The sequence below is a fragment of the Rhinatrema bivittatum genome, chromosome 12 (assembly GCF_901001135.1).
Source record: "Rhinatrema bivittatum chromosome 12, aRhiBiv1.1, whole genome shotgun sequence".
Taxonomy (NCBI): Eukaryota; Metazoa; Chordata; class Amphibia; order Gymnophiona; family Rhinatrematidae; genus Rhinatrema; species Rhinatrema bivittatum.
The window spans coordinates 1,745,441-1,769,459 of record NC_042626.1 but is presented as its reverse complement, the minus strand read 5'-3'; the positions used below and the strand labels follow the sequence as shown (position 1 = coordinate 1,769,459).

Genomic DNA, 24,019 nt, shown 5'->3' with positions numbered 1-24,019 from the left:
TGTGGTTATATACAGGATGTGGCTATATACAGGATGTGGTTATATACAGATTGTGGTTATATACAGGATGAGGCTATATACAGGATGTGGTTATATACAGGATGTGGCTATATACAGATTGTGGTTATATACAGGATGTGGCTATATACAGGATGTGGCTATATACAGGATGTGGTTATATACAGGATGAGGTTATATAGAGGATGATATTACAGGATGTGGTTATATACAGGATGAGGTTATATAGAGGATGAGGTTTCAGGATGTGGTTATATAGAGAATGAGGTTATATACAGGATGTGGTTACAGGATGTGGTTATATAGAGAATGAGGTTATATACAGGATGTGGTTACAGGATGTGGTTATATAGAGGATGAGGTTATATACAGGATGTGGTTACAGGATGTGGTTATATAGAGGATGAGGTTATATAGAGGATGAGGTTACAGGATGTGGTTATATAGAGGATGAGGTTATATAGAGGATGAGGTTACAGGATGTGGTTATATACAGGATGAGGTTATATAGAGGATGTGGTTAAATATAGGATGAGGTTACAGAATGTGGTTATATATAGGATGAGGTTGTATACAGGATGTGGTTATAAATGGGATGTGGTGGTTATTGTATAGATTATTTTAATGTTGTACATCACCTAGAAACATTTAATCAATTAGGCGACTGATACATTAAAATAAATACATTTAAATTTAAATAAATAAATAAATAAATCTCCTACAGCTAACCCCAGGGCTAGTGCTCCTCCACTATCTCCTACAGCTAACCCCAGGGCTAGTGCTCCTCCACCATCTCCTACAGCTAACCCCAGGGCTAGTGCTCCTCCACTATCTCCTACAGCTAACCCCAGGGCTAGTGCTCCTCCACCATCTCCTACAGCTAACCCCAGGGCTAGTGCTCCTCCACCATCTCCTACAGCTAACCCCAGGGCTAGTGCTCCTCCACCATCTCCTACAGCTAACCCCAGGGCTAGTGCTCCTCCACCATCTCCTACAGCTAACCCCAGGGCTAGTGCTCCTCCACTATCTCCTACAGCTAACCCCAGGGCTAGTGCTCCTCCACCATCTCCTACAGCTAACCCCAGGGCTAGTGCTCCTCCACCATCTCCTACAGCTAACCCCAGGGCTAGTACTTCCCCACCATCTCCTACAGCTAACCCCAGGGCTAGTGCTCCTCCACCATCTCCTACAGCTAACCCCAGGGCTAGTGCTCCTCCACCATCTCCTACAGCTAACCCCAGGGCTAGTGCTCCTCCACCATCTCCTACAGCTAACCCCAGGGCTAGTGCTCCTCCACCATCTCCTACAGCTAACCCCAGGGCTAGTGCTCCTCCACCATCTCCTACAGCTAACCCCAGGGCTAGTGCTCCTCCACCATCTCCTACAGCTAACCCCAGGGCTAGTGCTCCTCCACCATCTCCTACAGCTAACCCCAGGGCTAGTGCTCCTCCACCATCTCCTACAGCTAACCCCAGGGCTAGTGCTCCTCCACCATCTCCTACAGCTAACCCCAGGGCTAGTGCTCCTCCACTATCTCCTACAGCTAACCCCAGGGCTAGTGCTCCTCCACCATCTCCTACAGCTAACCCCAGGGCTAGTGCTCCTCCACCATCTCCTACAGCTAACCCCAGGGCTAGTACTTCCCCACCATCTCCTACAGCTAACCCCAGGGCTAGTGCTCCTCCACCATCTCCTACAGCTAACCCCAGGGCTAGTGCTCCTCCACCATCTCCTACAGCTAACCCCAGGGCTAGTGCTCCTCCACCATCTCCTACTAGTTTCATAGTCAGCACTTTTCCACATTCTACAGCTCCCCCATCCACTATTGCGTCCCCGACCACTAGTAGTCCTCCACCATGCCCTACAGCTCCTTCTCTCCCAGAGACAGCACTCCTTCACTATCCCCTACACCAGTGGTTCCCAAATCTGTCCTGATGGCCCCCCAGCCAGTCAGGAGTTCAGGATATCCACAATGAATATGCATAAGATAAATCTGCATGCAAATCTCTCTCATACATGTTTATTGTTTATCCTGAAAACCCAACTAGTTGAGGCTCCCTCAGTACAGGTTTGGGAACCAGTGCCCCATAGCATTCCTGCTCCAGGCAGCACTCAGACGGGAGAGCTTGGAAAGTCATGGAAGCAGGAAGCGCAGCCTCTCAGGGAGAACGTCCCACCGATGCCTGTGGCACATCTTCCTCACTCAAGATAGTTTTTTTCTTTTTTATTGCTTTTGCTTTTTGTGCAGTCACATGACACATAATGTTCTAAATCCTCAGAATATTCTTTATTTACAGATATGGATACAAAAAAAAGTCCAGTTTTCTGAACCGGTTCAAGTCCTGGATTTAAGAGTGTCAACGACCTCTGCCGGGTGATCCTTGTTGGACCCTGCTCTTTACAGCTCTGGCCAGAGCGTCATTAAGGACAACCTGCAATGTCCAGGAAGCTCTGCTGTTCTAAATCCTGAATTCACGATGTGAGATGAAGACACATCACTTACAAACATAGGATCACTGGTTTGTTTGACTCAGTTCCTGTCACTCTGCCTCTTGGAGAGGGGTTAGCTGAATCCCTGGGTCTATGATCAGCAGCCCGAGTTTCCCTTCCCTATTTCTCAGTGCAGCGTTTTATTCACGAGGAAAAACATAGGCCACAGCATTCCATGCAGATCTCCAGGCAGTCTGCAGACTCACAGCAGGCATCCACAATGCCACAATCCAGGTCACAGGGCAAGTCACCGTCAGCACATTCCCCAGAGCCACAGCAGCAGCAGCAGCAGGAGGACTCATCTGAGGTGCCAGATCCACAGGTGGTGCAATCCAGGATAATGTTACCCAGTGCCAGGAACTCACAGAACAGGCAGGCCAGGATGCAGTGAACGCAGCAATCTGAATGCACAGAGAGAGAACGAGCAAGGATAGAGGCAAAGCAAGGCAGAGGACGAAGGGGGAGAGTGAAAAGGGTAAAGAAAGATGCAAAGGCAGAGAGGAGAATGACGGAGAAGAGAAACCGGAATGTAAAACCGCAAAGTGGACAGATTGCAGAGCAGGAATGGGAAGCAGAAAGGGAGGAGCAAAGAGCAAGAATAAGAAAATAAAAAAGGCAATGATTAGGCAACTTATCAACAAGAGCCATTGCCCAGCTTGAATCAGTACTGCAAGCTCCTGAAGGAGCAGAGAGCATGGATGTAGTGCAAGCAGCTCCCAGAGTGCACGGATATAGTGCAAGCAGCTCCCAGAGTGCACGGATGTAGTGCAAGCAGCTCCCAGAGTGCACGGATATAGTGCCAGCAGCTCCCAGAGTGCACGGATATAATGCCAGCAACTCCCAGAGTGCACGGATATAGTGCAAGCAGCTCCCAGAGTTCACGAATGTAGTGCAAGTAGCTCCCAGAAAGCTGACTGCAAACACAAGGAGGCCACGGCATGAGGGAGGAGGGAGGGATGTCACTGAGAAAAGGTTGATTTGTCACGTTATGGTGCAATATGAAGGACAGTTTTAGGTGATGGTGTGATGTCACTGGATGGACTGAAACATCATTAGATGATTGAGTGATGTCACTAAGGAAAGGTCTGTCACATTATGGTACAATAGGACAAATTGTTATTAGGTCATGGTGTGATATCACTGATGGACTGAAACATCATTAGGTGGAGTGATGTCACATTATGGTGCAATATGAAGGACAGTTTTAGGTGATGGTGTGATGTCACTGGATGGACTGAAACATCATTAGGTGATTGAGTGATGTCACTAAGAAAAGGTCTGTCACATTATGGTGCAATAGGACAGATTGTTATTAGGTCATGGTGTGATATCACTGATGGACTGAAACATCATTAGGTGGAGTGATGTCACATTATGGTGCAATATGAAGGACAGTTTTAGGTGATGGTGTGATGTCACTGGATGGACTGAAATATCATTAGGTGATTGAGTGATGTCACTAAGGAAAGGTCTGTCACGTTATGGTGCAAAAGGACAGATTGTTATTAGGTCATGGTGTGATATCACTGATGGACTGAAACATCATTAGGTGGAGTAATGTCACATTATGGTGCAATATGAAGGACAGTTTTAGGTAATGGTGTGATGTCACAGGATGGACTGAAACATCATTAGATGATGGAGTGATGCCACTAAGGAAAGACTGATTTGTCACGTGATGGTGCAATATTTGAAGAAGAACAGATTGTTATTGGGTGATGGTGTCACTCAGGCAGGACTGAAACATCATTAAGTGATGGAGTGATGTCACTACGGAAAGGTTGATTTGTCACGTTATGGTGCAATATCTGAAGGACTGAGATTGTTATTAGGTGATGGTGTGATATCACTCAGAATGGACTGAAACATCAATCTGTCCTCCTTCAGATATTGCACCATAATGTGACAAATCAACCTTTCCTTAGTGACATCACTCCATTACCTAATGATGTTTCAGTCCATACTGAATGATATCACATCTTCTTCAGATATTGCACAATAATGTGACAAATCAACCTTTCCGTAGTGACATCACTCCATCACCTAATGATATTTCAGTCCATCCTGAATATCACATTTTCTTCAGATATTGCACCATAATGTGACAAATCAACATTTCCTTAGTGACATTACCTAATGATGTTTCAGTCCATCCTGAGTGACATCACACCATCACCTAATAACAATCTTAGTCCTTCAAATATTGCACTGTGACAAATCAACCTTTCCTTAGTGACATCAAGGAAAGGTTGATTTGTCGGTGCAATATTTGAAGAAGGTGATGGTGTGATGTCACAGGATGGACTGAAACATCATTAGGTGATGGAGTGATGTCACTAAGGAAAGGTTGATTTGTCACATTATGGTGCAATATCTGAAGATGTGATATCACTCAGGTGGTGGCAGGTTGGACTGAAACATCATTAGGTGATAGAGTGATGTCACTAACCAAAGGTTGATTTGTCACGTTATGGTGCAATACCTGAAGGACTAAGTTTAGGTGATGGTGTGATGTCACTCAGGATGGACTGAAACATCATTGGAGTGATGTCACTAAGGAAAGGTTGATTTGTCACGTTATGGTGCAATATCTGAGGAAAATGTGATATTCAGGATGGACTGAAACATCATTAGGTGATGGAGTGATGTCACTAAGGAAAGGTTGATTTGTCACATTATTGTGCAATATCTGAAGAAGATGTGATATCATTCAGGATGGACTAGGTAATGGTGTGATGTCACTGAAGAAAGTTTGAAACACCATTCAGTGATGGCTTCATTGGGAAAGAGGTAAGATAACATTACAGGGAGAATTGAGATCATTGGTGGGTTAAATGTGATGGGTCAGGACATGGTGTCCCTGTAGGGTGAGACATACCTTGCTGGACCTCACTGGGGCTCTGAGATGAGCTGGATTTGCTTTTCTTGCTGCTCTGACTGTTGATGGATGAGTGAGGCTGCAACTTCCTATGAGGCTTCTGGGAGTTACTAGTTGAGATGAGATTGGAGGATAAGATGCCATTCCCTGTCCCTCTGTTTGTATTGTGCAGGTTTGACACTGGATTGATGCTTTTATGTAGCAGAGGTGAATGGTCTGTACTGTCGCCCAGGCCAAGATGTAACAAAGGTGACCTGGGCTGTGGCTGACCTACAGGGAACAGAAGAACATAAGAAATTGCCATGTTGGGTCAGACCAAGGGTCATCAAGCTCAGCATCCTGTTTCCAACAGAGGCCAATCCAGGCCACAAGAACCTGGCAATTACTCAAACACCAAAAAGATCCCATGCTACTGATGCAATTAACAGCAGTGGCTATTCCCTAAGTAATCTTGATTAATAGCAGGTAATGGACTTCTCTTCCAAGAACTTATCCAAACCTTTTTTGAACCCAGCTACACTAACTACACTAACCACATCCTCTGGCAACAAATTCCAGAGCTTTATTGTGCACTGAGTGAAAAAGAATTTTCTCAGATTAGTCTTAAATGTGCTACTTGCTAACTTCATGGAATGCACCCTAGTCCTTCTATTATCCAAAAGTGTAAATAACCGAGTCACATCTACTCGTTCAAAACCTCTAATGATTTTAAAGACCTCTATCATATCCCCCTCAGCCGTCTCTTCTCCAAGCTGAAAAGTCCTAACCTCTTTAGTCTTTCCTCATAGGGGAGCTGTTCCATCCCCTTTATCATTTTGGTAGCCCTTCTCTGTACCTTCTCCATCGCAATTATATCTTTTTTGAGATGTGGTGACCAGAATTGTACACAGTATTCAAGGTGTGGTCTCACCATGGAGCGATACAGAGGCATTATGACATTTTCCGTTTTATTCACCATTCCCTTCCTAATAATTCCTAACATTCTGTTTGCTTTTTTGACTGCTGCAGCACACTGAGCTGACGATTTTAAAGTATTATCCACTATGATGCCTAGATCTCTTTCTTGGGTTGTAGCACCTAATATGGAACCCAACATTGTGTAATTATAGCATGGGGTTATTTTTACCTATATGCATCACCTTGCACTTATCCACATTAAATCTCATCTGCCATTTGGATGCCCAGTTTTCCAGTCTCAGAAGGTTTTCCTGCAATTTATTACAATCTGCTTGTGATTCAACTACTCTGAATAATTTTGTATCATCTGCAAATTTGATAACCTCAATCGTCGTATTCCTTTCCAGATAATCTATATATATATTGAAAAGCACCGGTCCATTTATATATATATTGAAAAGCACCGATCCCTGAGGCACTCCACTGTTTACCCTTTTCCACTGAGAAAATTGACCTTTTAATCCTACTCTCTATTTCCTGTCTTTTAACCAGTTTGTAATCCACGAAAGGACATCGCCTCCTATCCCATGACTTTTTACTTTTCCTAGAAGCCTCTCATGAGGAACTTTGTCAAACGCCTTCTGGAAATCCAAATACACTACATCTACCTGTTCACCTTTATCCACATGTTAAATTTCTGATATAATTAACACATCACTCTCTCAAGGCCAAGTCCCCAACCAGTTAAAATTGGCCATTCTCAAACCACTACTAAAAAAACCAAACGCCTCTCCATCAGACCCAGCGAACTTTCGACCAATCGCAAACCTACCTCTCATAGCCAAATTAATGGAGAAAACTGTTAACAAACAACTGTCAGAATATCTGGAAAATCATAACATTCTGTCTCCGGCACAATACGGATTCCGAAAACTCTTAAACACCGAATCTCTCTTACTATCACTTACGGACACAATCCTAGTCAACCTAGAGAAAAAACAATCCTACCTCCTTATTCTTCTAGATCTATCCGCTGCCTTTGATACGGTAAAACACACCATACTTATAGACCAACTAGCCAACATAGGTATCAAAGGCTCAGCTCTCAGCTGGTTTCAGTCCTTCCTAAGCAACAGATTCTATAAAGTCAGGATAAACAACAAGGAATCGCTTCCAGTTCTTTCAGATCAAGGAGTCCCTCAAGGATCTTCACTCTCACCCACCCTCTTCAATATCTATCTCCTCCCTCTTTGCCACCTGCTCTCAAACCTCAAGCTTATCCATTACCTCTACGCAGATGACATCCAAATCCTTATCCCTATTTCAGAATCCCTTCAAAAAACGATCAGCTACTGGAATGACTGTCTACAGCCAATTAAAGACTTACTCTCAAGCCTCAATTTAGTATTGAATGCCAACAAAACCGAAATGCTCATTATCTCCCAAGATCCCCTCACCATCTCTTCAAGCTCCTCTCACCCAAACTCAATTAGCAAGTTCTCACCAGACGTCAGGGATCTTGGAGCCTGGCTAGACAACAATCTAAACCTAAAAAAGTTTGTAAACAATACCGCAAAGGACTGCTTTTACAAACTGCAAGTCCTCAGAAAGCTAAAACCCCTCCTTCACTTCTCTGACTTCCGGCTAGTACTTCAATCCATCATAGTATCTAAGCTTGATTATTGCAACTCCCTCCTTCTCGGTCTACCCTCAAATACCATCAAACCCTTACAAATGGTTCAAAACGCCGCTGCCAGAATACTTACAAACTCTAATAAAAGAGATCACATCACTCCAATCCTTCGTAACCTACATTGGCTTCCTATTAACCACAGGATCCTCTATAAAGTGCTCACAATTATTCACAAAGCAACATACAATCTTGCTCCGATCACATTAAGCACCCAACTCCAACCTCATACTTCATCCAGACCAATTAGAAGCGCATACAAAGGCACATTGCAAGCCCCTCAGGTAAAATCATCACTGAGCAAAAGAGCACTATCTTCAGGAGGCCCCCACCAATGGAATGCGCTCCCCCCAGATCTAAGACTAGAACCAAGTCATCAGGAGTTCAAAAAAAAGCTAAAAACATGGCTTTTCCGTCAAGCCTTCCCAGATATCTAATGCTACCTAATCAAGTCTTTTAACCCAAATCATGGGTTATCTCACTGTTTTTTCCTATTACAATTTTTTTCAACTGTACCTTAATTTTTGAGCTCTTTCATCTTTGTATTTATACTTTACTCACACTCCATTTACTCTATCTCTTTTATATATTTTTTTTTTTTCTATATAATATTTATTACTACATTACTATGTTTAATTGGTTATCTATTCTATTTGTTCCATAATTTATTGTTAGTTCTATTGTTACCTGTTTTATTGTTCAACTGTTCTATGTAAAGCCCACTACTCTTTTTGGGCATTTAAAAGTTGTATGTAAACCGGATTGATTTGTAGTTCCTACAAGAACTTCGGTCTATAAAAATTAAAAATAAATAAATAAATAAATGTTTATTAACCCCTTCAAAAAAATGAAGCAGATTTGTGAGTCAAGACTTTCCTTGGGTAAATCCATGTTGACTGTGTTCCATTAAACTATGTCTTTCTATATGCTCTACGATTTTGATCTTTATAACACTTTCCACTACTTTTCCTGGCACTGAAGTCAGGCTCACTGGTCTATAGTTTCCAGGATCACCCCTGGAGCCCTTTTTAAATATAGGTGTTACATTGGCCACCCTCCAGTCTTCAGGTACAATAGATGATTTTAATGATAGGTTACAAATTTTAACTAATAGATCAGAAATTTCATTTTTGAGTTCCTTCAGAACCCTAGGATGCATACCATCCGGTCCAGGTGATTTGCTACTCTTTAGTTTGTCAACCTGGCCTTCAACATCTTCCAGGTTCACAGTGATTTGGTTCAGTTCGTCTGACTCATCACCCTTGAAAACCAAGGGAAGTGAAGAACAGGAAGAGTTATCAAGAAAGGAGGACCTCAAGGAGAGTAGCACCTTAATCCACAGTAATCCTACTGATACTGGAAAGAGCTGTTCACCTTCACTTCTCATGGCCACCTGGGAGCAGAGTGTGCTGTCCAGCAACATCAACCCAGATTAGTGCAACATTGGATCATGACCCAGCAATTCAGTATCACCCTGACTGGGTAATGGGTCATAGGGTCCCATCTTGTCATGTCTCTGACATCTATACTTTAACATCCATAGTCTGGAAAGTGGTAAATCCTAATGGATTGCTAGGTCAGCGCATCTATGAGGCAGTTTATATTCTCTTTTCAGTCATCATCATCAACAGGAGCAGAAAATTTGTCCATCAGTCTGTCCATTACAGAATGACACCTGTCTTATGGCTGACATTCTAAAAATCCAGCAAGTTGGTGATAATGCAGGGACCTGAATGGAGCCCCATCCTGTTTATAACCCTTGCTATATCATGAGAGGAGAAGATCATATTACATATGATAGAAAACATGGGAAAGGGGGTGCAGGAACAAAGGAAAGAGGAGTGTGACAGGATAGGGAATTCTGGGTCCAGGCTGCCTCCTCTGGCCAGGGATAGAATGCAGGCTGAGAGAATGGCATAGGGAGGTCCCAGCGAGTGCAATGAGAAGGCAGCCCCTCCAAGACCTGTTGGAGTGCATACTGAGCTGGAATTGGGAAAGTGAAATACTGTTGCTTTATCTGCACTGAAAATTAAGCACACAAAGACAAAAAGCCTTGCCTGCTCATTTCTGTGCCACAATGGGGTAAAGGAATATGAAAGAAGGGGACAGGAAAAGAGAGGAGACCCTCCCCATGTATTATGCTTGATATAACACATGGGAGAGGAGGTACAGGAGAAGACAGGAGACCCTGTCATTGTATTTCTAATCTTTTTATCATATGTGAACCGATGTGAAGGCTTGTCTGATGTGTTGGTATGTAAAAACCCAATAAACTAAACTAAACTAAACCCTCCCCATGTATTATGCTTGATACAACTCATGGGAAGAGGAGGTACAAGAGAAGAAGGAGAAGAAGGATACCCTACCCATGTATTAAGCTTGATATAACTCATGGGAGAGGAGGTACAGGAGAAGAAGGAGACCCTCCTCATATATTATGCTTGATATAACACATGGGAAGAGGAGGTACAGGAGAAGGCAGGAGACCCTCCCCATGTATTATGCTTGATATTACACATGGGAGAGGAGGTACAGAAGAAGACAGGAGACCCTCCCCATGTATTATGCTTGATATTACACATGGGAGAGGAGGTACAGAGAAAGGCAGGAGACCCTCCCCATGTATTATGCTTGATATAACACATGGGAGAGGAGGTACAGAAGAAGACAGGAGACCCTCCCCATGTATTATGCTTGATATAACACATGGGAGAGGAGGTACAGAAGAAGACAGGAGACCCTCCCCATGTATTACGCTTGATATAACACATGGGATCAGGGGACAGGAGAAGGAGGAGACCCTCCCCATGTATTAAGCTTGATACAACTCATGGGAAGAGGAGGTACAAGAGAAGAAGGAGAAGAAGGAGACCATACCCATGTATTAAGCTTGATATAACTCATGGGAAGAGGAGGTACAGGAGAGGAGGAGACCCTACCCATGTATTAAGCTTGATATAACTCATGGGAGAGGAGGTACAGGAGAAGGAGACCCTCCTCATATATTTATTTTATTTATTTATTTATTTATTTAGAAACTTTTAATATACCGACATTCATAGGACATATCACGCCGGTTTACAAAGAACTGAAGCAGGCAGAAAATACAAAAAACAGGGAGGGGATAGGGGGAGCAGGTAAGAAAGGGAGAGAGAGGGGCAGGGCAAGAACAGCGAGAAAGGATAGGGCAGGTAGAGAGAGAGTAGCAAAACAATAATTTAGCAATAAGAAGAAACATAACTGTAACTGGGTTCTAAACTATAAAATACGATGAGGTACTTGTATACATTAAATCAATAGAAGAATTACTTGTTTGGGTTATAACTTTAGCAAGGCTGTAATTGTTTTGGGAAGGCGGACAGGGGAGCAGGGGGGAGAGAAGAAAGGGTAGAGGTGGGAGGGTGTGGGCTGGGGGGGGAGAGGAAGAAAGGAGAGCGTGAGTGGGAGGGAAAGGTGGAGGGAAAATATATTATGCTTGATATAACACATGGGAAGAGGAGGTACAGGAGAAGGCAGGAGACCCTCCCCATGTATTAAGCTTGATACAACTCATGGGAAGAGGAGGTACAAGAGAAGAAGGAGAAGGAGACCCTACCCATGTATTAAGCTTGATATAACTCATGGGACGAGGAGGTACAGGAGAAGGGAGGAGACCCTACCCATGTATTAAGCTTGATATAACTCATGGGAAGAGGAGGTACAGGAGAAGGCAGGAGACCCTCCCCATGTATTATTCTTGATATTACACATGGAAGAGGAGGTACAGGAGAAGGCAGGAGACCCTCCCCATGTATTATGCTTGATATTACACATGGGAGATGAGGTACAGGAGAAGGCAGGAGACCCTCCCCATGTATTATGCTTGATATAACACATGGGAAGAGGAGGTACAGGAGAAGGCAGGAGACCCTCCCCATGTATTAAGCTTGATACAACTCATGGGAAGAGGAGGTACAAGAGAAGAAGGAGAAGGAGACCCTACCCATGTATTAAGCTTGATATAACTCATGGGAAGAGGAGGTACAGGAGAGGAGGAGACCCTACCCATGTATTAAGCTTGATATAACTCATGGGAAGAGGAGGTACAGGAGAAGGCAGGAGGCCCTCCCCATGTATTATGCTTGATATTACACATGGGAGAGGAGGTACAGGAGAAGGCAGGAGACCCTCCCCATGTATTATGCTTGATATAACTCATGGGAAGAGAAGGTACAGGAGAAGGAGACCCTCCTCATATATTATGCTTGATATAACATGGGAAGTGGAGGTACAGGACAATGCAAGAGGCCCTCCCTATGTATTATGATTAATATAACACATGTGAGGAGGAGACCTTCCCCCTTGTATTACACATAATATATCATATTTTTTCACCAGTAGGAGGAGAATGTGAAGGTGCAAGCAGAATCCTGCATACCTCCTGACTGAGGAGATATATTTATAGGCACCCCCCAATAATACTGGGGGACTTGATTGATAAGGGCGGGCAAAGTGAAGATTAGGAATTGAGGCTGGTCCTCCTTTCTAGTGATATCCAGCTAAGAGGAAGGACGGGACTAATGTGCATCCCTTCAGTGGCTGTTTCAAAAGTGGCTTTTTGTTCTTTTAGGAAAAGTCGACTTTCTCTCTCTGTGCCTCACTTCAGTAAACAGTGATGAGTCAGCAGAAAGCCTGGAGGGCAGGGGCCGCATAGCTGAGGAACACTGGCCCCTTTATGTAGGACGGCGGGGGGCAGGGAGGGCTCAGAGACAGCAAAGACTGAGACACACTGCAAATATCAAAGGAGACTCTGTCTCTCTCCAGGAAAATGTCAGCCAACTACTGGGAAGCAATACTAATACTGGGATGTGTCCAGGCTCTGCCCCGTCCGAGACTGGAAGCGGCAGACTACAGGGCATGTACCTAAAGATCGAATTAAGAAAAAGTAGAGCCATGAGTGAAGCAAAGCAAGAAAGCTGCTGCATGGCAGGATCAAGTTGCTTTGGCCAAGTTGTCTCAGTACTGAAATAGCAGGAGGTGCTGCAGGGCAGGAGTGAGGTGCATTGGCAGAGCTGTGTGTGTGAGGGTCTCAGTACTGGAATAGCAGGGGATGCTGCAGGGCAGGAGTGAGGTGCATGGGCAGAGCTGTGTGTGTGAGGGTCTCAGTACTGGAATAGCAGGGGGTGCTGCAGGGCAGGAGTGAGGTGCACAGGCAGAGCTGTGTGTGAGGGTCTCAGTACTGGAATAGCAGGAGGTGCTGCAGGGCAGGAGTGAGGTGCATTGGTAGAGCTGTGTGTGAGGGTCTCAGTACTGGAATAGCAGGGGCTGCTGCAGGGCAGGAGTGAGGTGCATTGGCAGAGCTGTGTGTGAGGGTCTCAGTACTGGAATAGCAGGGGGTGCTGCAGGGCAGGAGTGAGGTGCATTGGCAGAGCTGTGTGTGAGGGTCTCAGTACTGGAATAGCAGAAGGTGCTGCAGGGCAGGAGTGAGGTGCATTGGTAGAGCTGTGTGTGAGGGTCTCAGTACTGGAATAGCAGGGGGTGCTGCAGGGCAGGAGTGAGGTGCATTGGCAGAGCTGTGTGTGAGGGTCTCAGTACTGGAATAGCAGGGGCTGCTGCAGGGCAGGAGTGAGGTGCATTGGCAGAGCTGTGTGTGAGGGTCTCAGTACTGGAATAGCAGGGGGTGCTGCAGGGCAGGAGTGAGGAGCATTGGCAGAGCTGTGTGTGAGGGTCTCAGTACTGGAATAGCAGGGGGTGCTGCAGGGCAGGAGTGAGGTGCATTGGCAGAGCTGTGTGTGAGGGTCTCAGTACTGGAATAGCAGAATTGGACCCAATATTCTAGCCCTGTACAGGGACATTATCACCTCCTTATTCTGCTTGCAGCAGCCCTCTGGCTCTGGCCACCACCTTTTCACACCTTGAGCTCCTCAGACAGCACCACCTGAGCTGTTTCTCCTGGTTGTACTGCTTTGCAATAGCAGGTATTGGCTGTAATGTACTGCATCCCCAGATATTAGTAGGGTACCACCACCAAAAACTAACTGCTCCTCAACCAGAATATTTGAATTTGTAAGTAGAGTGAGTCCTCCCAGGTGCAGAGTTTGTTAACCTCACAGACTCCTCCTCCTTCATATTCTGAATATCTGCTGCGTCTCCAGCATCAGCTCCGGTGGGTGGGGGTGGAATTAAACCCAGCAAGGGAGCCAGAGACTCACCTGTTACAGCCTTTTGACTTCCTCTGAGCTCTGCATTGGTGAGAGTCTGGTTCTTGAGGCATTTGAGTGCTTCCTGCTGGTGCGGTCCCTCATTTTTCTCTCTCTGGCAGTCTGAATTGTGTGTTACGGGCTCTAGCGTTGAATTTTGTAGGTAAAAAGAACTTGGATTTTTCCTTGTGTCTGAAAAATCAATCCAACATTCAGAGTAAGTTTATAGAAACAGTGGGTTAGACCAGTCTCAGATGCCGGTGTTTGATGCTGTGATGGAGATGGCAAGCAGGGAGGGATCCAGGACTTGCTGTGTGTCTGGGAATGGGCACAGGAGTCTTGCAGTGAGGGGGAATCTGGGTGACAGAGGGTGGCTGAGTTTGTGAAAGAGTGAGAAGGATTATGCCTCCACCATTCTATCCAAAAGCGACCATGTACAAACTGTGAAATGTTCTTGCTGTATCAGGGTGAAACCAGGCTTTATATAAAGTATTTCATAGCCACAATAATGAGACCTTAGAAAGGGGGCAGAGAGGAAGAAATGCTAAACTTGTCTGAAAAGACATTGGACCACCTCCTAACCTGCTGGGCTCTCTTCCACACTCACCAAGGCTGCCTCAGGACCAGCTGCTAACTTTTTAGCTCTTACGCTATTTCAGGGAAAGTTTGGCGTAGAGAGGAGAGACACCAAGCTGCACGTCAAAAACAATTTCACAATTATGCACACAAGAAAATGTTCACTGATGACAACTGATTTTCAAATCGTTTTGTACACTGCACAATGTATATGGCACAAATGCAAATGTACTTTAATTTTTCTAATCCGCCTTTTGAAGCTGGTTAGAAGTTTCAAAGTAGATTACAATGTGGTAGAGGTTAAGGGTTACATCCTGAGAGAGTGACATTATAGTGAGGTGGATTAAAATAATGCCCCAATCCATTGAGTACAACGCTAGAGCCAACAGATTGCATTGCATTTGTTCTCTGTCCTGCATGGTCTCCGATTGTGCAAACAGTCTGCAAGAGAAGACCAGGCTGCAGTAGCTGAGCCGTGGCTGGGAGGAGCTGCATGCTCACCACTGCGAGTGTGGATCACTGTATTTGCTTTCTGATGCATTGTCTGTCAAAGACCACTGCAGACAAGCTGAGGCATGAACAGCTGTCATTCTGTCACTCTTCCCTGACTCTATAGGATGCTGGGAGAGGGGGGAGGGAGGAGCTGTCATTCTGCCACTCTTCCCTGACTCTATAGGATGCTGGTAGAGGGGGGAGGGAGGAGCTGTCATTCTGCCACTCTTCCCTGACTCTATAGGATGCTGGTAGAGGGGGGAGGGAGGAGCTGTCATTCTGCCACTCTTCCCTGACTCTATAGGATGCTGGTAGAGGGGGGAGGGAGGGTGAATGCCAACGTCCTTTTGATTGAAGGTTGGTAGATTTCTCTACCCCGCCCTGCCTCACCATACTCCCCCCCCCTCTCCTAGCCACATACTAAATCCCTCCCTCAAAAAACCCTTCCCCAATTTCCCTCCCTAAGACACTATTAGATGGTATCTTATATATTTTCCAAGTTGCAATGTTATAACCTCATATGTAAATGTTCTCTTCCCCGTTCACACCAGTTACCTTGTTACAATGTAAAATAAGCTGATTTTGCCTTATGTATTTAGTTATATGTAAACCGATGTGGTATCTCGATCGAATGTCGGTATATAAAAGCAATAAATAAATAAGAAAAATCAGAGGGATGGATGTTGCGGGGCTGGCTGAGGCTCCTTCTCTTCCTTGGCCCGGGTTTTCCTCTTCTGGGTTCCAGGTGCTGCCTTTAGCATAATCCGCTGCTCTTAGTGCTTTATGGGGTAGTGAGCACACCAATAGTGCTCACAAAGTTTAGTATGCATGTTCACTTTTTGCAAATGAACCTACAGACAGGTGAGACTAATGTCAGTGCTTGGTAAAATGGTGGACTCTATTGCCAAGAATAAAATGACTGGTCATACGACTAAACCTGGTTTAATGGGGAAGAGCCAGCGCCCAGCATGGATAGAGCAATGAGGGGTCATGCCTTACTAATCTCTGAAGGTGTGATGAAGCACATGGCCAAAGGTGAACAGGTCATCATAGTGTTTTTGGATTTTCAGAAAGCTGAACCTATGGGCACAATGGATAACTCAATGAGTCTTTAACAGCCAGCATCTACTTTGTTACTATAAAGGACATGAAGAGAAATAATTCTGACACACAGACCATGAAGAAGGTCACTGTCCAAGGTCATCTAGAGCCAGCATGCACTACTGATGTTACTGAAATTTTCCAGCATGAGGAGGAGAGAGACACACACAGGGAGGAAGAGCAAATCTTACCCATGCAAGCAGAAATCAGGTCCTGAAAGGGGGCAACATGTCTGAGAAATCTGTCAGGATATTTTGAAGCCTCATTAGCACCTATGGACTCATATTCCAATCCTGCCAGAAGTCCATGACCTGCGCTACAACTTCTGAGGTGAAGACAGCAGTTCTGATGCCGAGATCTTGAGGTGCCAGCTGGCAGTCTGCACCATGTCTTATGCAGTGTCCAGTGTCTCTGGGGCATTTTACGTACTGACCATGTCCCACTCTTGTGAACATCTACAGCCTGCTTTCTGGTCTTAGGTGACTGGAGTCACTGGATTCTGAGAAACAGTTAAATCTTTCCAGCAACAGGATGCAAAGGCTGTCCCTAGGAACCAGTCCATAATTTCTAACATATCTCCCTCCTAGTCTCTCAGCAGGATTGGTCCACAAACATACCCAGCTCAGCAGCTAATGGAAGTTCAACTGATGAAGAAGAGACACTAGGAGGCACTAGGGCATAAAATCTGGTGAGCTGAAACAACCTAAAGACTTTTACTTGTGCCGTCTCTGAAATGAGTGCATATCATGGAGCAGAGTCTGAAATGAGTGCATATCATGGAGCAAAGTCCAGAAATGAGTGCATATCATGGAGCAGAGTCTGAAATGAGTGCATATCATGGAGCAGAGTCCAGAAATGAATGCATATCATGGAGCGGAGTCTGAAATGAGTGCATATCATGGAGCAGAGTCTGAAATGAGTGCATATCATGGAGCAGAGTCTGAAATGAACTCATATCATGGAGCAGAGTCTGAAATGAGTGCATATCATGGAGCGGAGTCCAGAAATGAGTGCATATCATGGAGCAGAGTTTGAAATGAATGCATGTCATGGAGCGGAGTCCAGAAATGAGTACATATCATGGAGCAGAGTCTGAAATGAGTGCATATCATGGAGCGGAGTCCAGAAATGAGTGCATATCATGGAGCAGAGTTTGAAATGAATGCATATCATGGAGCGGAGTCTGAAATGAATGCATATCATGGAGCGGAGTCTGAAATGAGTGCATATCATGGAGCAAAGTCCAGAAATGAGTGCATATCATGGAGCAGAGTCTGAAATGAACTCATATCATGGAGCAGAGTCTGAAATGAGTGCATATCATGGAGCAGAGTCTGAAATGAACTCACATCATGGAGCAGAGTCTGAAATGAGTGCATATCATGGAGCGGAGTCCAGAAATGAGTGCATATCATGGAGCAGAGTTTGAAATGAATGCATGTCATGGAGCGGAGTCCAGAAATGAGTGCATATCATGGAGCGGAGTCTGAAATGAGTGCATATCATGGAGCAGAGTCTGAAATGAATGCATATCATGGAGCGGAGTCCAGAAATGAGTGCATATCATGGAGCAGAGTCTGAAATGAATGCATATCATGGAGCGGAGTCCAGAAATGAATGATTATCATGGAGCAGAGTCTGAAATGAATGCATATCATGGAGCGGAGTCCAGAAATGAGTGCAAGTCATGGAGCAGAGTCTGAAATTAACTCACATCATGGAGCAGAGTCTGAAATGAGTGCATATCATGGAGCAGAGTCCAGAAATGAATGCATATCATGGAGCAGAGTCTGAAATGAACTCACATCATGGAGCAGAGTCTGAAATGAATGCATATCATGGAGCAAAGTCCAGAAATGAGTGCATATCATGGAGCAGAGTCTGAAATGAATGCATATCATGGAGCAAAGTCCAGAAATGAGTGCATATCATGGAGCGGAGTCCAGAAATGAATGCATATCATGGAGCAGAGTCTGAAATGAGTGCATATCATGGAGCGGAGTCCAGAAATGAATGCATATCATGGAGCGGAGTCTGAAATGAATGCATATCATGGAGCAGAGTCCAGAAATGAATGCATATCATGGAGCAGAGTCTGAAATGAGTGCATATCATGGAGCAGAGTCCAGATATGAATGATTATCATGGAGGAGAGTCTGAAATGAATGCATATCATGGAGCAGAGTCCAGAAATGAATGCATATCGTGGAGCAGAGTCTGAAATGAATGCATATCATGGAGCAGAGTCCAGAAATGAATGCATATCATGGAGCGGAGTCCAGTAATGAATGATTATCATGGAGCAGAGTCTGAAATGAATGCATATCATGGAGCAGAGTCCAGAAATGAGTGCATATCATGGAGCAGAGTTTGAAATGAATGCATGTCATGGAGCGGAGTCCAGAAATGAGTGCATATCATGGAGCGGAGTCTGAAATGAGTGCATATCATGGAGCAGAGTCTGAAATGAATGCATATCATGGAGCGGAGTCTGAAATGAGTGCATATCATGGAGCAGAGTCTGAAATGAATGCATATCATGGAGCAGAGTCCAGAAATGAGTGCATATCATGGAGCAGAGTCTGAAATGAATGCATATCATGGAGTGGAGTCTGAAATGAATGCATATCATGGAGCGGAGTCCAGAAATTAATGATTATCTTGGAGCAGAGTCTGAAATGAATGCATATCATGGAGTGGAGTCCAGAAATGAATGCATATCATGGAGCGGAGTCTGAAATGATTGCATATCATGGAGTGGAGTCTGAAATGAATGCATATCATGGAGTGCAGGCCAAGATTTGGAGAACTTATGGAAAAGTCAGTGAAAGAGGTGGGAAAACCTGCAGAAAAGGCTACCCTGGAGAAAGGATGATGGGTAGATTGGTGTTTGTTAGGCATGATGAATGTAGTCAACATGGGGCAGCTGCTATGTCTCACAGGCAGCACCTGCCTCCAAGAACAGGCATCAGCAGGAAGTGCATGCTATGCCTGCCGGCCATGGGAACCCGCAGTAGGCCTCACTCATCCTGGAGCTCCTGGTAACAGCGGGACTGCTGCCTGTTGCTGCCATCTCTGTGGCCCTGTGGCGTCGGCTCCTCACCACGGTCTCTCCCTCCTTCGCGGCTGGACGCGCTGCTGCCGTCATGCTGCCTCGTGGCTGGGATGCCGCCGAATCTCCTGCACCCTGTCTTCCTCCTAAGCACACGCACACGTCTCTCCTCCAGATTTAAAGGTTCCATGGCGGGAAAATGCCCGCAGCCCTTCCTGATCACATCGCTGCTCAGGGACTATATAATTTAGGTCCCTGCCTCGGCAATAGGTCTCCTCACTCCTGCGAAATGTATTGCAGTCTCTGAGTTCCTTCCCCCTTTCCTTGGACTGATTTTGGCTTTTTGCTTGGACTGGACCCAACTACGAGATACGTCGCCTACCATGGCCCTTGCCTGGTACTTGACCTCATGCTTCTTTGCTGTTCCTGAACTGGGCCTACACTTCAGCATCTATTTTTCCTTCTGGACTTGTATTGCAGCAGAGGCGCCTCGTAAGTCCAGCCGGCCCCGGCACCCGATGGTTCAAGCTAAGGGGAACATGGGCTAGTAATGGTGAAGCTCCAGCGGGGTATCTGTTCTTCATCAGCCTCACCTACCTCCCCCTTGTTCCAAGGCTCCACTAGCAAAATGAGGCAAGCTCTGGTGTGGATGTGGTCAGTGATCTGTGTATACTGCCCTGGAGCTGAGTTTCTGAGCTATGTGTGACACATGGGAACTTCAGAGCCACAGTACATTTAATGTCCCCAGTGCAGCACAGTCAGCACTGCCTGATAATGCAGACTGAGATCCAGAAAGGCCTGCGCAATGCAAGGCAAAGACAGGACACTTAGGAACAGGGCTTCTCCTACACATTAGAGAAAGGTTCATGTCTCCGAGGCACAATCCCAGGGCGTATTATATTACAGCTAAACGCACATTCCCTGGCTGCTCCCCACTTTCCTTGTCTTTGTGCTTCTTCTACATTCATCACTGTTTTATGATTTGCAACACAAGGAATGTGGGAAAGAACTATGTAAAGGATTGATGTCTGTCTGTCCATCTGGTGGCCAGTGGGGTGTACTGAAAGGGTGGGGAGTGGGGTCAAAGTCCCTGGGCACATCTGGAGACATCTGTTTGCATTTTTTTCAGCTGCATGAGAAGAGGGGTGTATTTGAAATGTCTGATGTTTTGTGACCTTAAGCATTTCTACAAGGAGGATGGTGATGATGGTGGTGGGACGGGGGTGCACGTAGGAGACAACCCCAAGTGCCACTGCTGGTAGCCAAGGACCTGCAGGCTTTAACTGCTTAGCATAAGCTCCAGAAACCTAGCTAAGGCGACACCCAAGGTGCCTCCACCTCCTCCCCGAAGCCCTGCCATAAGCTCCAGAACCCTAGCTAAGGCGACACACAAGGTGCCTCCACCTCCTCCCCGAAGCCCTGCCATAAGCTCCAGAACCCTAGCTAAGGCGACACACAAGGTGCCTCCACCTCCTCCCCGAAGCCCTGCCATAAGCTCCACAAACCTAGCTAAGGCGACACACAAAGTGCCTCCACCTCCTCCACCTCCTCCCCGAAGCCCTGCCATAAGCTCCAGAAACCTAGCTAAGGCGACACACAAGGTGCCTCCACCTCCTCCCCGAAGCCCTGCCATAAGCTCCAGAAACCTAGCTAAGGCGACACACAAGGTGCCTCCACCTCCTTCCTGAAGCCCTGCCATAAGCTCCAGAAACCTAGCTAAGGCGACACACAAGGTGCCTCCACCTCCTCCCCGAAGCCCTGCCATAAGCTCCAGAAACCTAGCTAAGGCGACACACAAAGTGCCTCCACCTCCTCCCCGAAGCCCTGCCATAAGCTCCAGAAACCTAGCTAAGGCGACACACAAGGTGCCTCCACCTCCACCTCCTCCCCGAAGCCCTGCCATAAGCTCCACAAACCTAGCTAAGGCGACACCCAAGGTGCCTCCACCTCCTCCCCGAAGCCCTGCCATAAGCTCCAGAAACCTAGCTTAGGTGACACCCAAGGTGCCTCCACCTCCTCCCCGAAGCCCTGCCATAAGCTCCAGAAACCTAGCTAAGGCGACACACAAGGTGCCTCCACCTCCTCCCCGAAGCCCTGCCATAAGCTCCAGAAACCTAGCTAAGGCGACACACAAGGTGCCTCCACCTCCTCCCCGAAGCCCTGCCATAAGCTCCAGAAACCTAGCTAAGGCGACACACAAGGTGCCTCCACCTCCTCCACCTCCTCCCCGAAGCCCTGCCATAAGCTCCAGAAACCTAGCTTAGGTGACACCCAAGGTGCCTCCACCTCCTCCCCGAAGCCCTGCCATAAGCTCCAGAAACCTAGCTTAGGCGACACACAAGGTGCCTCCACCTCCTTCCTGAAGCCCTGCCATAAGCTCCAGAAACCTAGCTAAGGCGACACACAAGGTGCCTCCACCTCCTCCCCGAAGCCCTGCCATAAGCTCCAGAAACCTAGCTAAGGCGACACACAAGGTGCCTCCACCTCCTCCACCTCCTCCCCGAAGCCCTGCCATAAGCTCCAGAAACCTAGCTTAGGTGACACCCAAGGTGCCTCCACCTCCTCCCCGAAGCCCTGCCATAAGCTCCAGAAACCTAGCTTAGGTGACACCCAAGGTGCCTCCACCTCCTCCCCGGAGCCCTGCCATAAGCTCCAGAAACCTAGCTAAGCCGACACACAAGGTGCCTCCACCTCCTCCACCTCCTCCCCGAAGCCCTGCCATAAGCTCCACAAACCTAGCTAAGGCGACACACAAAGTGCCTCCACCTCCTCCACCTCCTCCCCGAAGCCCTGCCATAAGCTCCAGAAACCTAGCTTAGGCGACACACAAGGTGCCTCCACCTCCTCCTCCGAACCTCTGCCTCTGAATGTGCTCTGCTTTTGTTTAACTTTGTTTGATTGCAGAGCACAACACATGGCAGATGCAAGCACTGACTCGGCCTTCCTGGAAGTGAAACAAAGATGATTCAATCTCCTTTTCTTCATTTAACTTCATTTAACTTCATTTAACTGTTGAAAGCAACGAGTTGCACCAGGCCTCGATTTTGGCATAGGCAGTGTAGGGCGCCTCCTACCTCCATCAACGGTGAAACAGATGAGCCTGGAGCCCTCACTTACACCTCAGCACAAAACCATCCTTACTATGATTATTATTATTATTGTGATTTGATTCTAACTGGATGGCTGTCAAAGCAGAGCAGTACTTACCAATAAAGGAAAACAATGATAATGTATTTCTAGCAAGAAATCAAATCAAATCAATTACAAATATAAATAAATAAAAACAAACAAAAATTCTCTAAACAATTAGTACATTCAATAAAAAAATAAGATTAAGATAAACTAAATGTAAAGTTAAAAAAAGGTTAACAGGACATTAAAACATTAAACCGATATGATTTGATATTTTTGTTCAAGAATGTCGGTATAGAAAAATTCTAAATAAATAAATACATAAAGCTCAGATTAGATAAGATCCTGCAATTCATTCTCTTTGCTGCTTGTCAGAGCAGGGCTCTGCTGCACAATGCAGGAGCCCCTCCTTCATAGCTGCTGCCCCAAGGAAGATGCAGAGGGCTCCACCTGCCCCTAACCACAGAGGGGGCAGCAAGCCTCAGAGCCGAGAGGTGGCTGCTGGAAGGGCAGAAGCAAGGAAAAGAAATGTAATTTAAATGTAAAAATGGATCGGCCACCTCTGGGAGATTTTCCCCCGTACAAGGAGGGCCCCACAATCCATAGACACGAGCAAAGGCAAAGCAAGGTTACATCTGCTTCTCAGTGCCCTGGAGAACTCACTATCTCTGCAACTGCTTTTACCAAATTGTGGCCAAGCCAGGACTAGAACCCAGCAGGCCCATGTCCTAAGCAAAAGATTGCAAGAGGCATCAGAAGTGCTTTCTGGTGAGTGCCCACCCCGGGGCGGAGGAGGCTCGGCACCGCTGGCACCACACAGCTTACCTGTCCCAGGGGCGGGGGGAGGGGGGTCCTCCATGGGGCAAATCAGGAGCACTGGAAGAGTGGGCTCTCACCTGGGACATCTGACGAGCACCTGGAAGGAAGGGAGAGAGAAATGAGGCGGTGAGACATCGGAGATTAGGTAAGAACCCCTGTGAGCTGGGCTCTCTTCACATCTGTAACAGCAGCTGGCTAGGCAGGCACCCCAGGAGTATTCGAGAGTTTCTCTGGTTAGTTTGAAAGTGGGTGTCAGTCACTTACCTTACCTTGACCTCATTCTCTTCCCTGCTGACCCCCGGCGGGCTCCTCTCTTCCCTTCATCCTTGATCCTGATCTTCCCGACCACCGTTCTGTGCTTGTGAAAGATCCCTTCCCAGTCCCTGCCCTCCACAATCCAGCTCTGCCTCCAGGCTTTTTTTTTTTTTTTTTACAGGAAATTACATTCCCTGTGTGCATTACAAGTTTCCTTCAAGAGAGAGACGTTTGCAGCTCCTGCAACCTACAAGAAGTTGGTTAGCAGTGAACTTAAAAAAAAATAAAATAAAATAAACCAGGGTGAAAAATCCTGGAGTCTGCTCTGAGAATCAACAAACTATAAAGAGCAACCATGTTTTCTTATTACCCTTTTCTGCTTCCCCCAAACTTCTGCCAACTCTAGAAAATAATACACGGCTTTCTTTTCCTTCTTAAGT

At 46.1% G+C, this 24,019-nt stretch overlaps 2 protein-coding genes across 2 annotated transcripts in view; one reads left to right on the top strand and one right to left on the bottom strand.

Annotated features, from left to right (window-relative positions):
* The window catches only part of LOC115074231 (vegetative cell wall protein gp1-like), a 45,838-nt gene extending 43,557 nt beyond the window's left edge, over positions 1-2,281 (top strand). Inside the window, exons 2-3 of the mRNA XM_029573520.1 lie at positions 743-1,803; positions 2,267-2,281. Coding sequence (XP_029429380.1) covers positions 743-1,803; positions 2,267-2,281 — 1,076 coding nt within the window. The remainder of the gene's footprint in view (positions 1-742; positions 1,804-2,266) is intronic.
* Positions 2,276-23,706, bottom strand: MDFI (MyoD family inhibitor). Its single transcript, XM_029573712.1, has 5 exons — positions 23,594-23,706; positions 23,402-23,421; positions 14,165-14,344; positions 5,387-5,656; positions 2,276-2,909 (listed from the first exon to the last, which is right to left on the bottom strand). The coding sequence occupies exons 1-5, from the start codon at positions 23,602-23,604 to the stop codon at positions 2,653-2,655; spliced, it is 738 nt and encodes a 245-aa protein (XP_029429572.1). The 5' UTR covers positions 23,605-23,706; the 3' UTR covers positions 2,276-2,652.
* Between the last annotated feature and the right edge of the window lie 313 nt (positions 23,707-24,019).

Excerpts from the sequence above, each read along its gene's own strand:
- MDFI (XM_029573712.1), bottom strand. Across the intron at positions 5,657-14,164 it reads AAGTCAAAAGGCTGTAACAG|GTCAGCCACAGCCCAGGTCA; the intron begins GTGAGTCTCTGG and ends TGTTCCCTGTAG. Across the intron at positions 2,910-5,386 it reads CCCCAGTGAGGTCCAGCAAG|ATTGCTGCGTTCACTGCATC; the intron begins GTATGTCTCACC and ends CTGTGCATTCAG.